Below are 16,327 nucleotides of genomic sequence, written 5' to 3' on the forward strand. Positions count from 1 at the left end.
TGAATGGAGATGGAGGCTATGGAATTGGAAGATTTCGAAGATTTCCTATGGGCACTCAAGTTGCATTTCGCTGACCCGCTAGCCAAGGAAAAAGCAAAGGTGGCTTTGAGGGAACTGATCCAGGGAGCGAAGTCCGTTGCAGATTATGCCCTAGAGTTCCAAGTCTTAGCTGCAAAAGTCGATGATTGGTCGCAAACGACCTTAATAGAAATGTTTAAGGATGGACTGAGACCGGAGCTGCTGAGGTGGTCGTTGGGAAGGGCAGATCCCTTTACCCTGTATGACTGGATTCAACTGGCGGGGAGCGTTGAGCAAGCCCACGCGAAGTTTGCACAAAGCAGAAAGGGTCCTAAACAACCGGCTATGATGAGAGCGGCAAGGTCCCCGGCCACCGGGGGAGAACGGGGCGCACAGCCTGGCAGGAGGTGAAGGAAAGCCGTTTTGCAAAGGGGCAATGCCTCCGATGTGGGAAGGAAGGACACCGAGCAGCGGCGTGCCCGAAGGGACGAACCGAGGAGCGGCCGGGAAAAGCGTCAGGGAAATCACCCTCACTGCCCAGGAAGATGAAAGCAGCGGTGGCTGAAACCGAGGGGGAGGACACCCCTTTCTTCGGAGACGAGGGAGAAGCCAATCTGTTCCAGCCGGCGGGAAACGCCTGCCACCTGCCTTAAGGGGCGCCCCTGGGCAGGTGGTTGAGGAGGGGCGCGATCACATTTCGGTGAGTGGCAACTACCCCACGCTGACAGTGAAGGTGAAGTTGGGCTCCCGTACAAAAATGGTGGAGCTGTGAGCGCTGATCGACTCAGGGTGTTCACGTTGTTTAATGCACCCTGATGTGGTGGCTGCTTTGGAGCTACCCAAATTTCCGCTAAAGCGACCCATGATTTTTACCCAGCTGGACGGGACTACGGCGGGGGGAAAGCCAGTCACCCATTCCACAGGCATGGTAGCGTTGCAAATGGGTATCCACCGCGAGGGGCTGCCGTTTGTTGTGGCACTAGTGGGGGGCCTGTTGGACATCTTGGGGATCCCTTGGTTGGTCCAGCAGAACCCGCACATAAATTGGGTGTATAGGACCTTGACTTTTAAGGATGGGTTTTATCAAGCCCCTGAGGAAGACGACGCTGTGGAAGCTGCTATGGGGAGGGCGGCGGCAGCAACTCTGCGTTTCGTTGCCGGCCTACTAGAGGGGTTGCCGGAGCAATACCAGGATTTTGCAGATGTATTTGGTGAAAAGGAGGCGGACCAACTCCCACCCCATCGAAAGACTGACTGTGCAATAGAGTTGGTCCCAAATGCCCAACTGCTCAAGCCAAAAATCTATGCTATGACCCAAGCTGAGCTGGCAGCGCTGAGGGAGTTTGTGGACAAGAATTTGGCAAGGCGCTTTATTGAGCCAGCTAATTCGCCAGTGGGTGCACCCGTTTTATTTCGACCAAAGAAGGATGGGACATTGAGACTTCGCACAGATTACCGCGGACTGAATGCGGTCTCGATATTAAATAAATATCCTCTGCCAATAATAAAAGACATGTTAGCACATCTGGCCAAGGGGAAAATCTTCTCTAAGCTGGATCTGAGGGAGGCATATTTCTGTATCTGCATACGGGAAGGGGATGAGTGGAAAACTGCCTTTAATTGCCCTCTGGGCTCTTTCCAGTACAAAGTGTTGCCATTTGGGTTGGCAGGGGCGCCTGGGGTGTTTATGCAATTGATCGATGAAGTGTTACATGAACATTTGTTCAAAGGGGTACTGGTCTATTTGGATGATGTTTTAATTTACACTGAAACAATGGAAGAACATGAGCGTTTGGTGAGACAGGTGCTCAGCAAACTGAGGAAGGCTGAGCTGTATGCTAAACTATCTAAATGTGAATTCCATAAGACCCTCAACTGGATTATTTGGGGTACAGGATATCTGACAAAGGTATTGAAATGGACCCTGCAAAGATCCAAGCCATTCTGGAGTGGGAGTGCCCGCGTACCCGCAGGCAGCTCCAAAGTTTCCTTGGATTTTCCAATTATTATCGCCAATTCATCCAGGGGTTCGCGGAAATTGCGTTACCCCTTGCTGACTTATTGCGAACAAAGGGTCTGGGGGACACACGCCGGGTGAAGAACCCGGGGGCAGTGCTTAAGTGGACACCGGAATGCCAGGTGGCTTTTGACAAGCTAAAAAGCCTGTTCACAGCTGAGCCTATCCTGCAACACCCTGATCCCACTAAACCTTTTGTGGTTCAAGTGGATGCCTCCGATTTCTCCATTGGAGCGCTGTTGTTGCAGGCAGATGCTACTGGCTGCCTAAAACCCTGTGCATATCTCTCCCGCAAGTTTTCTGAGACAGAACGACGATGGCATGTTTGGGAAAAGGAAGCTTTTGCCGTGAAAACCGCTTTGGAGGCATGGCGCCACCTTTTAGAGGGGGCCAAATGTCCATTTGAGGTTTGGACGGACCATAAAAACCTAGAAGCGCTCAGCATGCCCCGTAAACTCACCCCTAAACAAATCCGTTGGGCTCAGTTTTTCAGCCGCTTTGATTTTAAGTTGAAGTTCATTCCGGGTAAGAAAAACTTCTTGGTTGATGCGCTTTCCCGCCTGCCTCAGGATTCGACCTCAGTACCAGATGTGGTGGGTACAGTATGGACAGAGCCACAGTTAGGTGTACAGGCTGTCACTCGCAGCCAGACCTGTGCGCAGCTCCCCTCAGCTCCAATTTCGCCGGCTGGGAGGAGGCTGTCGCTCCCTTCTCAATTGCAACAACAGTTTCTTTCCGAACTGAAATCTGACACTTGGTTGCAAATGAATAAAGACACTGTTACCTTTGACCAAGGCTTTGCACGGAAGCAAAGCCGTCTCTATGTCCCTGACAGTTTGCGAAGGGAGGTCCTCCTCAGGTCCCATGATGATAAAACGGCTGGTCATTTTGGCTTTGTAAAGACCCTGCACCTGGTGCGACGTCAATTTTGGTGGCCTACATTGAGGCATGATGTCAAAGACTATGTTGCATCTTGCCCTGTCTGTGCCATGTCAAAACGGAAGGGGGGAAAGCCGCATGGTTTGTTGCAGCCAGTGGCTAGCCCCGCACGTCCGTGGGAGATCTCAATGGATTTTATAGTCGAATTGCCCCCAAGCCAGAGAAAAACTGTGATTTGGGTTGTGAAAGATTACTTTTCTAAACAAGCTCATTTCATTCCATGTGCCTCTATCCCGTCGGCTCAGCAGTTAGCCCGCCTCTTCCTAGTACACGTGTACAGGCTCCACGGATGCCCCGCCCATTTGGTCACTGACCGCGGGACACAGTTTACTTCCCAGTTTTGGCGGGCATTTTTGAAACTGCTGGGCACCAAACAGGCGCTCTCCACTGCGTCGCATCCTGAGACTGACGGATCTACAGAGGCTCTTAATGCTACTTTGGAACAATATTTGCGAGCTTTTGTTAACTATCAGCAGGACAATTGGGTAGATCTCCTGCCCTTTGCTGAAGTGGCATACAACAACGCTGTGCATCAGAGCACAGGGCACACCCCTTTCCGGACTGTGTTTGGACGGGATTTCGTGCCCATTCCGGATTTGCCTCAACCCACTTCCCCGCCTTCTTCGCCTTCTGACTGGGCGACACACCTGGCTGACTCCTGGCCGGTTATTCAGCAAGCGTTGGCAGACGCTCAATCCACCTACAAGCTGCATGCTGATAAGAAGAGAGTGCTCCAACCTGCCTTCAAAGTTGGTGACAAGGTCTACCTTTCCACCAAGTTCATTAAGTCTCCTCAACCTTCTAAAAAGTTGGCTCCCAAGTTTGTGGGTCCCTTCCCCATTGTTGTGATGATTAACCCTGTCACCTTTAAATTGGACTTGGCTCACAATCTCAGGCGCTTACATCCTGTTTTCCATTGCAGCTTGCTCAAGCCTCACAACCATTCCAATCGCTGGCATGTCCAGTCTCCACCTCCTGCACCCATCATGATTGGCGGACAACAGCATTTCGAGGTGAAGGAAATCCTTGATTCACGCAGGCTTCGCAACACCCTGCAATACGTGGTCCGCTGGAAGCACTTTCCCCATCCGGAGTGGGTGGCTGCCCACAATGTTCACTCCCCTCTCCTAGTTCGCCGCTTCCACGCTGCTTATCCTATGAAACCTGCTCCTTAGTTAGCTGTGGGGGGGCGGTATGTCATGCTTTGGGGGGCAGTATGTCATGTTCACCGTTTCAATGTTCCTGGTACATCGTAACGTTTCTCATGTCATTTCCCTGATTCGTGTTTGATCGTGGCTGGGAGGAGGATTCCACTGTGCAGAGGTGTAATCTCTTGGCTGCTAGTTTGGAATGTGTTTGGGTTATCTCATGTGTTCAAGGTTACTTTCCAAGGATCAGTGGGTGACGGTTACCAGCACCTGGGAGGGGGGTGGTTGCTACGGCCGGGCGAGGGGAGGGATTACGTTTCGAGCCGAGGGGTTTTAGTTTGTATTTGGCGCGCTTTTGCTCATTCTCAGCTTTCTCTGTATTTGCATACTATTCTTTCAATAAATCAGAAATCATTAAGTATCTACTTGTGAGTCTGAGTATGTCAGAATAGGCAATCATTACAACAACAAGCAATGTGTTTGAATTCTTAACCCCTCCCTACCAGAGTTCTCTGGCATTCATGATATGTAGAGATGTTTCACTCATTCTTGTAGGACCTTGTTCCATTATCCATTCTAGAAGATAGATCTGGGACAGCCGTTCCTTTCTTACTTTCCAGCCTCACCGCTGGACGTTGGGGCTTTGAATTTGTGTTCAGAGAACAAGAATCCACTTCATGTTGTGGGGTGTCTGTTAATTCTTCTTTTCTCCTTCCTATTATTTATTTCAAGTCCTTTGCTGTGGAGATCAGAGATGCTGAGGGAAGGAGGAATCGATCAAATCCCCCTCAGGAGCTGTTTTTCAGGAGTTTCTTTCAGGAAGATCCAAATCAGGACACCTCAGGAGGTAATACAAGGTCCTCCCATTCCCCAGAGACATCCCAGCTTCTCTTTGTATTCTCTTCTGTAGAATACCTCCTCCTATTTCATTAATTATGCATTTTAAAATTCTTTCTCCCTCACAGGGAGGAATGAAACGAAGTTGTTGATTCCTTATGGTGGAGCTGAAACAGTGCTTGAACCTCCAACTCAAGTAAGAGCAGGAAATTAGATTTGTATTCTCCCTTTCCTTCAGAAAGTCAAGGTGGTGTACGTAGCGCTGTTGTCAGGGCAGCCACGCTCCAAATAAATCACAGACTCACTTAGATAGTCTAAGGATTTCAGGATTTATTAGAACGGATTGCATGCAAGAAAAAAGATGGGAATACTTGTGCGTTGACAGGTTGCCCTGTTTATACTTTGTTGGCGGACGTTGTGCTTCTTCACCCTCGAGCTAGGACTCGATGGGTGCTTGAGGCTGTAATGAGTTGGTTGATGGGCGATGCCGGTGCTTTCCTTTGTTTTTCTGCCTTCGTCTGGATCGGATGTGTTCAGTGAGGAAAGGTGGAGATGTTTCCCTAATCTTTTGTTAAGTGTTTAAGTCCTGTCTGATGGGTGCCCCCATTATGTGAGATGTGTGACTGTGTTCCCTGTGAAATGATGTGTTGGTTCCCTTGTCCCTTTTTAATGGTTGTTAATATGATCTGAGGGTCTTCCCTTTTGTGTCGTGATTTCCTTCCAGACATGGGTGCTTTAGGGATTATGCTGTTCTCTTCCTATTATGCATGTTTCCCGTTGTGATGCCCATAGGCCTTGCAACGGGGAGCATGACAACTGTCTCCTTCCATTTTTCCCTCTTGTTTGGCTGGGTTAGTTTTGTATTCCTGAGAAACATAGAAGATTCAAGTGAGATTCTTATTAGGAAATATTTTTTAAAACCATTACTTAACTCTCCTTGTGCTAGTTGCTCTCCCTAGATTGCGATAACTAAGTTTTTATAAAAGCTTTGAAGAGACCCATTATCTGGTAGTTCTTTGACTTGGAATTGTACAAGGCTGCTCAAAAAGAACGAAATACTCACACTGGCATATGACCATTTTTAAGAAGCCTTGTTTGCAACCAGTGATAGGAAAAATAAGCCCATGAGATTAAAAGATAAGGCAGACTATTGAAATCCAATGAAGGTGGCCAAACAGAAATGTCTCTAAGTGAAAATTGTTCTGAAAGAGCACAGAATAAAGGCACTTTTGGCTTGCAAAGTAGTTTCTAATCCTCTGATTTGTGCCTGGATTTGGAGGCCAAACAATCCAGCTTTGCAAAGGCTGAAAAAAGCCCTTCCCAGGAAATTTTCTCCGCCTTCTTATCTCCCGTTCAGCCAATGGGTTGGACTACTAGCAGCTTCCTTGCAATCTGAGGAGGAGCAGAAACTGGGTTGCCTCTCCTTGCGTATTGATGGCAGCCCACACAAATCCCTGGCTGAGCTCTCCCAGCACTTTCATGCAGGTGTCGAGCATGGACAGGATTGCTTCTTCTGGGGACACCACACGCCATTTGCTGCAATGCTAGAAAGAATCCCCCACCCATTTCCTTCTGCAAACAGAGGAAGGATTGGAGTCACTGATAGGTGGGTTTCCAAGGCCCATCTGCCAGTTGATTCTCTCCAGACACTAGGAGTCTTTTGATGATGGATGGATGGATGGATCGATCTAGAAGGAAAGTGGGCTTACTTTCACTGAATGGCACAAAGTCCTGCAGAATCAATCAAGTTGATAAAACCTGCCTGAATTTGGGAATTGTGAAGAATAGGACAGATCTTGCAAATCCTCCTGGGCCTGCTCTGTTCTCTTTTTCCTTCTGCAGGAGGGCCTTGTGTCCTTCAAGGAGGTGGCTGTGTGTTTCTCCAAGGAGGAGTGGTCTCAGCTGGATCCTCACCAAAAAGCGCTGCATTGGGAAGTCACGCTGGAAAATTGTAGGAATGTGGCCTCTCTGGGTAAGGGTTTGCTACTCCCCAATCAGAGAGTTTGGGAAGACATTTTGTAGTTAGATGCCATCAACTACAGTATTTTTTTAATTATTGTAATCTTATTAAAGAATTTTTATCAGAGTAAAACCAATACAAGTTTTGAAGGGGAGATAAAGAAGATAAAGTAATAAGTGAATAAGAAAGAAGTATAAAGAAATGAGTAAACAGAAAATGAAAAAATAAAAATAAAGAAGTAGCTTCCGATCTTCTTAACAGCAGTTCTAAATGCAATTATATTTTAGCCTCTCTCTCTATGGTAACATCCTAGTTATCCTTTCTTATCTTCAAACCCATTGATCTCAAGTTTATTTTTTTCGCTTTTCAGCAAAAAGTCCATAAGGGGTTTCCAGGCCCTAATAAGTGTAGATATTGTCCCGTCTCTAATCAAGCAAGTCAATTTGGCCATCTCTGCAAATTCTGTCATCTTCACCAACCATTCCTGTGTTGTAGGTATTTCAGAGTCCTTTCATCTTTGTGCATATAATAGTCTTGCTGCAGTTACCATATACAGAAACAATCTTCCATGACTCTTTTCCAGCTGTCTATCCATGAGTCCCAACAGAAAATGTTCTGGTTTCAGTTGGATATTGATCTTTAAAATTCTCTGTATCACTGTATTTATTCGAATCCAACATTTTCTAGCTTTCTTACAAGTCCACCAAACATGATAAAATGTCCCTTCATGTTATCCACATTTCCAAAATAAATTGAAGTACCTTTATACATTTCTGGTAATTTTTCTGGTGTCATATACCAACGGTACATGACTTTATAAAAGTTCTCTTTTAGATTATAACGTAACGTGAATTTCAGTCATTTCAACCCCACATGTTCCGATTGCTCCATCTGTATATTATGACCAAAATTCTTGCCCATTTTATCATACATGTTTTAACCTGTTTATACAGTTTAGCAATTACATGTTCATCATTTGTATGTAATTCAGGTTCAAATTCTGCCTTATGTTGTTGAGTACCACAGGTCCTTTTATTTACCTTGAACCTTTCTGATAACTGTAAATATGAAAAACATTGACAACTATTTCCCTCTGCCGTCAATTGCTCTCTCGACGTCATTTTGTATTCCCCTTGCTCATGTTCTAATCGCTCTCGACGTGTTATCGATTAGTCTTTGCCTGCTGCGGCTCTTCCATAAAATGCCTCTTGTGCCAAGAACCATAAAGGGTTTTTTCGGGCCCAGTCTGGGTTTGTATCTCTTCCATATTCTCAATATGGCACTTCTAGCATAATGGTTTTTAAAATCTACATTAATCGTAACTTTATAGTACCACAAATATCCATGCCATCCAAACCTCAGGTCATGCTGATCAACATCTAAAATTCTCTTATTTCTCAGCAACACCCACATCCAAACCAAACGAAACAGCAGGCTGCAGTGTACAGTTTCAAATCAGGCAGACCTAATCCTCCTCTTTTCTTTGCATCTTGGACAATTTTATATTTAACCTGTGGCTTTTTTCCGTACAAACCTAGATCTCTCTTTCTGCCATTGCTTAAATGGTACATCAGTTGTCAAAATAGGTACTGTTTGAAACAAAAACATCATTCTAGGCAAAACATTCATTTTTATCACAGAAATTCTCCGCAACAGTGAAGGTTTATTTATTTATTTATTATTCAAATTTCTATCACTGCCCATCTCCCCCCAAAGAGGGGGACTCTGGGTGGTTTACAATAAAACTCCCATTTTAACATATCCTTCTTAATTTCATTCCATATCTTAATTTTTTTGTGTGTGTCAGAAGAATCTACCAAGGAGTTCTGTATTGAAAGGATTTGCCGGTGACATCACAGTTGCCCGGGGGACGCCCTACGAGGCTCCTTTCATGTCCCTGTTATTTTTCCCACCAAAGTGGTACCTTTTTTAATTTATTTTATTTATTTATTATTCAAATTCAATTACTGCCCATCCTCCCCAAAAGAGGATTTATCTACTTGCGTTTACATGCTTTCAAACTGCTGGGTTAACAGGAACTGGGACTAGTTGACAGGAGCTCACCCCGTCACGTGGCTTGCGCTCTCGGATTTTGAACTGCTGAGCTGCCAACCGTAATGGTCCTCTGGCTCAGTGTCTTAACCACTGAGCCACCGCAGGCCCTTTTAACATAATTATTTTGAAATAACATGCAGTTCATATTGATCATAGTTATACCCAAGTATTTTACTTTTTTCTCAATCTTAAAACCTGTTGTTCCCATCATTTCTACTTGATCTTCCATTTTCATATTTTTGTTAACATCTTTGTCTTTTGATTATTAATCTTAAGACCCACTAAAATGCCCAATTTCTTTAATCTTTCATTAGTATTTCTATTCCCTCCAAAGAATCTTCCAGAATTACCACCAAATCCTCAGCAAATGCCCTCAGCAGTGGGGCAAAGGGCATCCTTATCTTGTCCCTTTTTGTATCTCACAAGGTTTTGTTAATGCTCCATTAACAATTATTTGTGCTTTTTGCAAAGTGTAGATTGATTCCACCCATGTAATAAAATTCTGTCCGAAGTCATATCTTCCAAAATTTTAAACAAGAAAGTCCAGTTCTAAGATCACTGCCGCTTCTTTTTCATTATGTGGTTCTAATATTCCAAAATCTCCCATATATTTCTGATGTTATCCCTTAACTGTCTCTTAGGTCAATGGCTCTCTGCTTAAATGCATCCTGTGCCATCTCTCATCTGGTGAATTTTTCCATTTCAATTTCATATCAGTGACAAAAAGCTCCTTGGCTTCAGGAGATGCAGAACTCCATCATATTGAGTTCAGCTTTTGGGGTCCAGATGCTTCCCTATCAGTCCTTTGAAGGACTGTCATTTATTCAGGTGCTTGGATTAATGACTTTTCTTCCTTTTCATTTCAGTCCTGAGCCTTGAGATTAGGAGCAAAATGGTGCTGTTTCTGCATTGCAAACATGCTGTTTAGGGTTAATAGAAGAAATCTAGGTTTTTTCCTCTGCGACCCTTGTGATTTTGCCAAGAAAAAAAGGAACGCAAATGAAAGGCGTTTGGCTAGGAAGAAAAGGATGAGTTTCAAAATTGATTTAGTTCTCACAGGTCTCTGCTGAAATTGAACCCCCTCCAATAAATGTTAGGTTTTCTCCTTATACCTCCTTGGATATTCCCCTGATTCTTCCTTAACTCAGAGCTGACTTTGGGTGGGATTTGAATAGGTACAGATAATAATAAACAAAAAAAGATGCTTTAGATCTTTTCAAGCTCTTATGGCTCACGAATAGAGAAATTATCATTTCGATACCGTGCCACTGTAAGCATGCAAAACTGTAATATACTGGAATTTGGCAAAATTTCAGAAGGAAATTCATATGACTTCCTACAGTTGGATCTTTCCCCCTAAATTTCCTATCATTTTAATTTCTCCTTTCCTTTGAAGGTAATAATGGGCAGGAGAATAAAGATTCCAGTGAACCATCCCAAATGATGAGGCAGGGAGATGGAACAGAGAAGCCTGCAATTCAAATGGAACTAGGAAGGCATGAGAGGAACCAGTCAAATAATTGGAATATGAAAAGCTCAACTTCCATAAATGCTCAGATGCCAGACTTTCTTGCGCAAGAAGGAAAAATAAAGAAAAAATATGTTGGGAAAAGTGTAAGAGAATTTAAAGATGAATTAGATGTAAATGAACACTATCCAACCCAAACCAAAGGAGAAGATTATATATGCCAAGACAATGGAAAAAATTACAATTGGACTTTCCTTCTTTCTTGTGAAAATGGATCCCTTACTTCTGATAAAAGCATCCACCCAGGGGAGAAGCCATATAAGTGCAGAGTGTGTGGAAAGGGCTTCAGTGCAAATGGGTCCCTTATGAGACATAAAAAGATCCACACAGGGGAGAAGCCATATAAGTGCATGGAGTGTGGAATGAGCTTCAGTCGTAGTGGTTACCTTACTTCCCATAAAAGGATCCACACAGGAGAGAAGCCATATAAATGCACAGAGTGTGGAACGAGCTTCAGTCGTAGTGGTTACCTTACTTCCCATAAAAGGATCCACACAGGAGAGAAGCCATATAAATGCACAGAGTGTGGAATGAGCTTCAGTCGTAGTGGTTACCTTACTTCCCATAAAAGGATCCACACAGGAGAGAAGCCATATAAATGTAGCGAGTGTGGAAAGACCTTTATTCGGAGTAGTGAACTTACTTGCCATAAAAGGACCCACACAGGAGAGAAGCCATATGAATGCATGGAGTGTGGAAAGACCTTTATTCAGAGTAGTGAACTTACTTGCCATAAAAGGACCCACACAGGAGAGAAGCCATATGAATGCACGGAGTGTGGAAAGACCTTTATTCAGAGCAGTAAACTTACTAGCCATAAAAGGATCCACACAGGAGAGAAGCCATATAAATGCACAGAGTGTGGAATGAGCTTCAGTCGTAGTGGTTCCCTTACTTCCCATAAAAGGATCCACACAGGAGAGAAGCCATATAAATGCATGGAGTGTGGAACGACCTTTATTCAGAGTAGTCACCTTAATTCCCATAAAAGGATCCACACAGGAGAGAAGCCATATAAGTGCATGGAGTGTGGAATGAGCTTCAGTCGTAGTGGTTACCTTACTTCCCATAAAAGGATCCACACAGGAGAGAAGCCATATAAATGCACAGAGTGTGGAATGAGCTTCAGTCGTAGTGGTTCCCTTACTTCCCATAAAAGGATCCACACAGGGGAGAAGCCATATAAATGCATGGAGTGTGGAAAGACCTTTATTCGGAGCAGTCACCTTAATTCCCATAAAAGGATCCACACAGGAGAGAAGCCATATAAATGTAGCGAGTGTGGAAAGACCTTTATTCAGAGTAGTGAACTTACTTGCCATAAAAGGACCCACACAGGAGAGAAGCCATATGAATGCATGGAGTGTGGAAAGACCTTTATTCGGAGCAGTCACCTTAATTCCCATAAAAAGATCCACACAGGAGAGAAGCCATATAAATGTAGCGAGTGTGGAAAGACCTTTATTCAGAGTGGTGAACTTACTGAGCATAAAAAGATCCACACAGGGGAAAGGCCATATAAATGCACAGAGTGTGGAACAAGCTTCAGTCGTAGTGGTTCCCTTACTTCCCATAAAAGGATCCACACAGGAGAGAAGCCATATAAATGCACAGAGTGTGGAACGAGCTTCAGTCGTAGTGGTTCCCTTACTTCCCATAAAAGGATCCACACAGGGGAGAAGCCATATAAATGCAGAGTTTGTGGAAAGGGCTTCAGTGAAAATGGGTCCCTTATGAGACATAAAAGGATCCACACAGGGGAGAAACCATATAAATGTGCGGACTGTGGAAAGAATTTCAGAACAAGTGGTTACCTTACTTTCCATAAAGGGATCCACAGAGGGGAGAAGCCATAGAAATGCATGGAGTGTGGAAAGAGATCAGGAGGAACAGTGACCTAATTTCCCATGCACAGATCCATTTGGGTGAGAATCCATGTAAATTCTAGATTTAGTTGTTGTTTATTCATTTAGTTGCTTCCGACTCTTCGTGACTTCATGGACCAGCCCATGCCAGAGCTTCCTGTCGGTCCTCAACACCCCCAGCTCCCCCAAGGACTAGAAGAAGAATTGCACGTTTTCTCTGTTCACGATCTGAAGATATTCCGGTTGCCTTAAATTCTCCAGAGGTCTTAAGCTTCCTACTCATATTTCCTGAGGCATATTCCCTGCTTGACCCCTAAGTAAAACAGATTTTATTTTTGCATTTATTTGTTGTTGTTTATTCGTTTAGTCGCTTCCGACTCTTCATGACTTCATGGACCAGCCCACGCCAGAGCTTCCTGTCGGTCGTCAACACCCCCAGCTCCCCCAGGGACGAGTCCGTCACCTCTAGAATATCATCCATCCACCTTGCCCTTGGTCGGCCCCTCTCCCTTTTGCCCTCCACTCTCCCTAGCACCAGCATCTTCTCCAGGATGTCCTGTCTTCTCATTATGTGGCCAAAGTATTTCAGTTTTGCCTTTAACATCATTCCCTCAAGTGAGCAGTCTGGCTTTATTTCCTGGAGTATGGACTGGTTTGATCTTCTGCCAGTCCAAGGCACTCTCAGAATTTTCCTCCAACACCACAGTTCCAAAGCATCAATCTTCCTTCTCTCAGCCTTCCTTATGGTCCAGCTCTCGCAGCCATATGTTACTACGGGGAACACCATTGCTTTGACTATGCGGACCTTTGTTGTCAATGTGATGTCTCTGCTCTTAACTATTTTATCGAGATTTGTCATTGCTCTTCTCCCAAGGATTAAGCATCTTCTGATTTCCTGACTGCAGTCAGCATGTGCAGTAATCTTCGCACCTAGAAATACAAAGTCTTTCACTGCTTCTACGTTTTCTCCCTCTATTTGCCAGTTATCAATCAAGCTGGTTGCCATAATCTTGGTCTTTTTGAGGTTTAGCTGCAAGCCAGTTTTTGCACTTTCTTCTTTCACCTTCATCATAAGGCTCCTGAGGTCCTCTTCACTTTCAGCCATCAAAGTGGTATCATCTGCATATCTGAGATTGTTAATGTTTCTTCCAGTGATTTTAACTCCAGCCTTGGATTCCTTAAGCCCAGCAGGTCGCATGATGTGTTCTGCGTACAAGTTGAATAGGTAGGGTGAGAGTATACGGCCCTGCCATACTCCTTTCCCAATCTTAAACCAGTCCGTTGTTCCATGGTCTGTTCTTACCGTTGCTACTTGGTCGTTATACAGATTCTTCAGGAGGCAGACAAGATGACTTGGTATCCCCATACCGCTAAGAACTTGCCACAATTTGTGATGGTCCACACAGTCAAAGGCTTTAGAATAGTCAATAAAACAGAAATAGATGTTTTTCTGAGACTCCCTGGCTTTTCCCATTATACAACGGATATTGGCAATTTGGTCCCTAGTTCCTCTGCCTTTTCTAAACCCAGCTTGTACATCTGGCAATTCTCGCTCCATGAATTGCTGAAGTCTGCCTTGCAGGATCTTGAGCATTACCTTACTGGCATGTGAAATGAGTGCCACTGTTCGATAGTTTGAACATTCTTTAGTGTTTCCCTTTTTTGGTATGGGGATATAAGTTGATTTTTTCCAATCTGATGGCCATTCTTGTGTTTTCCAAATTTGCTGGCATATAGCATGCATTACCTTGACAGCATCAACTTGCAAGATTTTGAACAGTTCAGCTGGGATGCCGTCGTCTCCTGCTGCCTTGTTATTAGCAATGCTTCTTAAGGCCCATTCAACCTCACTCTTCAGGATGTCTGGCTCTAGCTCACTGACCACACCGTCAAAGCTATCCCCGATATTGTTATCCTTCCTATACAGGTCTTCTGTATATTCTTGCCACCTTTTCTTGATCTCTTCTTCTTCTGTTAGGTCCTTGCCATCTTTGTTTTTGATCATACCCATTTTTGCCTGGAATTTACCTCCAATGCTTCTAATTTTCTGGAAGAGATCTCTTGTCCTTCCTATTCTATTGTCTTCTTCCACTTCCGCGCATTGCTTGTTTAAAAATAATTCCTTATCTCTTCTGGCTAGCCTCTGGAATTTTGCATTTAATTGGGCATATCTCCCCCTGTCACTTGTGCCTTTTGCTTTCCTTCTTTCTTGGGCTACTTCTAGTGTCTCAGCAGACAGCCATTTTGCCTTCTTGGTTTTCTCTTTCTTTGGGATGTATTTTGTTGCCGCCTCCTGAACAATGTTGCGAACTTCTGTCCATAGTTCTTCTGGGACCCTATCTACTAAGTCCAGTCCCTTAAATCTATTCTTCACCTCCACTGCAAATTCCTTAGGAATATTAGTGAACTCATATCTAGCTGATCTGGGGGTCTTCCCTAATCCCTTTAGTCTGATCCTAAATTGTGCAAGAAGAAGTTCGTGATCTGAACTACAGTCAGCTCCAGGTCTTGTTTTTACCGACTGTATAGATGTCCGCCACCTTTGGCTGCAAAGGATGTAGTCAATCTGATTTCGGTGTTGTCCATCTGGGGAAGTCCATGTATAAAGCCGTCTCTTAGGTTGCTGGAAGGGAGTGTTTGTTATGCAGAGTGAGTTGTCTTGGCAAAATTCTATCAGCCTATGTCCTGCTTCGTTTTGTTCTCCCAGGCCATGCTTACCTGTAATTCCAGGTGTCATTTGCCTGCCCACCTTAGCATTCCAGTCTCCTCTGATGAAAATAACATCTCTTTTAGGCGTGTTGTCCAGTAGGTGCTGCAGATCCTCATAGAACCGCTCTACTTCAGCTTCTTCAGCATCTGTGGTTGGGGCGTATATTTGGATCACTGTGATGTTAGATGGCTTGCCCTGAATTCGAATTGAGATCATTCCATCGTTTTTTGGATTGTATCCAAGCACTGCTTTAGCCACTTTACTATTAATTATGAAGGCTACTCCATTTCTTCTGTGGTCCTCTTGTCCACAGTAGTAGATCTAGATTTAGAGTAGTTGGCTAAATCTTTGCAATTCCTATTTACGTATACTGAACTAGGAAAGCAAGGTCTTTTTTACGCTGACCCTCACAACTGGCAGCCCCAGAGAGATGAATTTACCAATGAACACAAAAGCAACGGGAACATGCTGTTTTAATTGTGAAGGTGTCCAATGCTATTGTCATGGTGGCCTCAGATTCAGATGTAGAAGGGCAGCCAGCTCCAGAAGTGGTTAATGAACAGGTGCGCTCACCAGATGAACTGCTGCCTGAGCAGGGAGAGGAGGCGGGGCTGGGCAGCAATCAGCAGAGACATCTGCGGCAATTCTCTGAAGATGAGGGCACAGAATTACCACCCCTCCCAACACAAGAGCCTGGCAGGCAGCAAAGAGAGCAGAGCGAAGGAATTCTCTTTAGGCAAGTTTTGCTGGACTTGTGGGGACTTGATTGCTCTTGTGTGCGTTTGCACATACTTTTCCCTCTGCTGTTTACTATTGCTTAAAACTCACCTAGTAAAAGTTTGCAACTACCTCTCTGTGTACTTGTCTTTGCTTGGCCTGAGACAGGACAGGTATTGCCCATCAGTAAGAGAATATCTTTTTTTTTTCCACCACCACCCGTGCCTTGCGATCGCAGCTGCCCCCCCCCCACCTCCAGTAATTGTGGATGGGGAGGAGGAATTCGAAGTCAAGGAAATTCTGGACTCTAGGAGGAGGGGAAGGGGCATCCAATATTTAATACACTGGAAAAGGTACCCTGAGGAAGAGAGAACATGGGAAAATGCCAGAGATGTACATGCACCAGTACTGGTTTAACGATCTCATCAGCTTTTTCCTGACAAACCCAAGCCTCATACTCTCCCAGAGATTCCTTACTCACTCGATCAAGCAGAGGAATCCCAAGCAGAGGAGTTTGTAAGTTGGTAACCTCC

At 44.6% G+C, this 16,327-nt stretch overlaps 1 protein-coding gene across 1 annotated transcript in view; it reads left to right on the forward strand.

Moving 5' to 3' along the window:
* The window catches only part of LOC134489057 (zinc finger protein 420-like), a 62,125-nt gene extending 49,345 nt beyond the window's left edge, over nucleotides 1-12,780 (forward strand). Inside the window, exon 7 of the mRNA XM_063291485.1 lies at nucleotides 10,882-12,780. Coding sequence (XP_063147555.1) covers nucleotides 10,882-12,358 — 1,477 coding nt within the window. The 3' untranslated portion in view covers nucleotides 12,359-12,780. The remainder of the gene's footprint in view (nucleotides 1-10,881) is intronic.
* The last annotated feature ends 3,547 nt before the right edge of the window (nucleotides 12,781-16,327 follow it).

This window comes from Candoia aspera, chromosome 2 (assembly GCF_035149785.1).
Source record: "Candoia aspera isolate rCanAsp1 chromosome 2, rCanAsp1.hap2, whole genome shotgun sequence".
In the NCBI taxonomy this organism is placed as follows: domain Eukaryota; kingdom Metazoa; phylum Chordata; class Lepidosauria; order Squamata; family Boidae; genus Candoia; species Candoia aspera.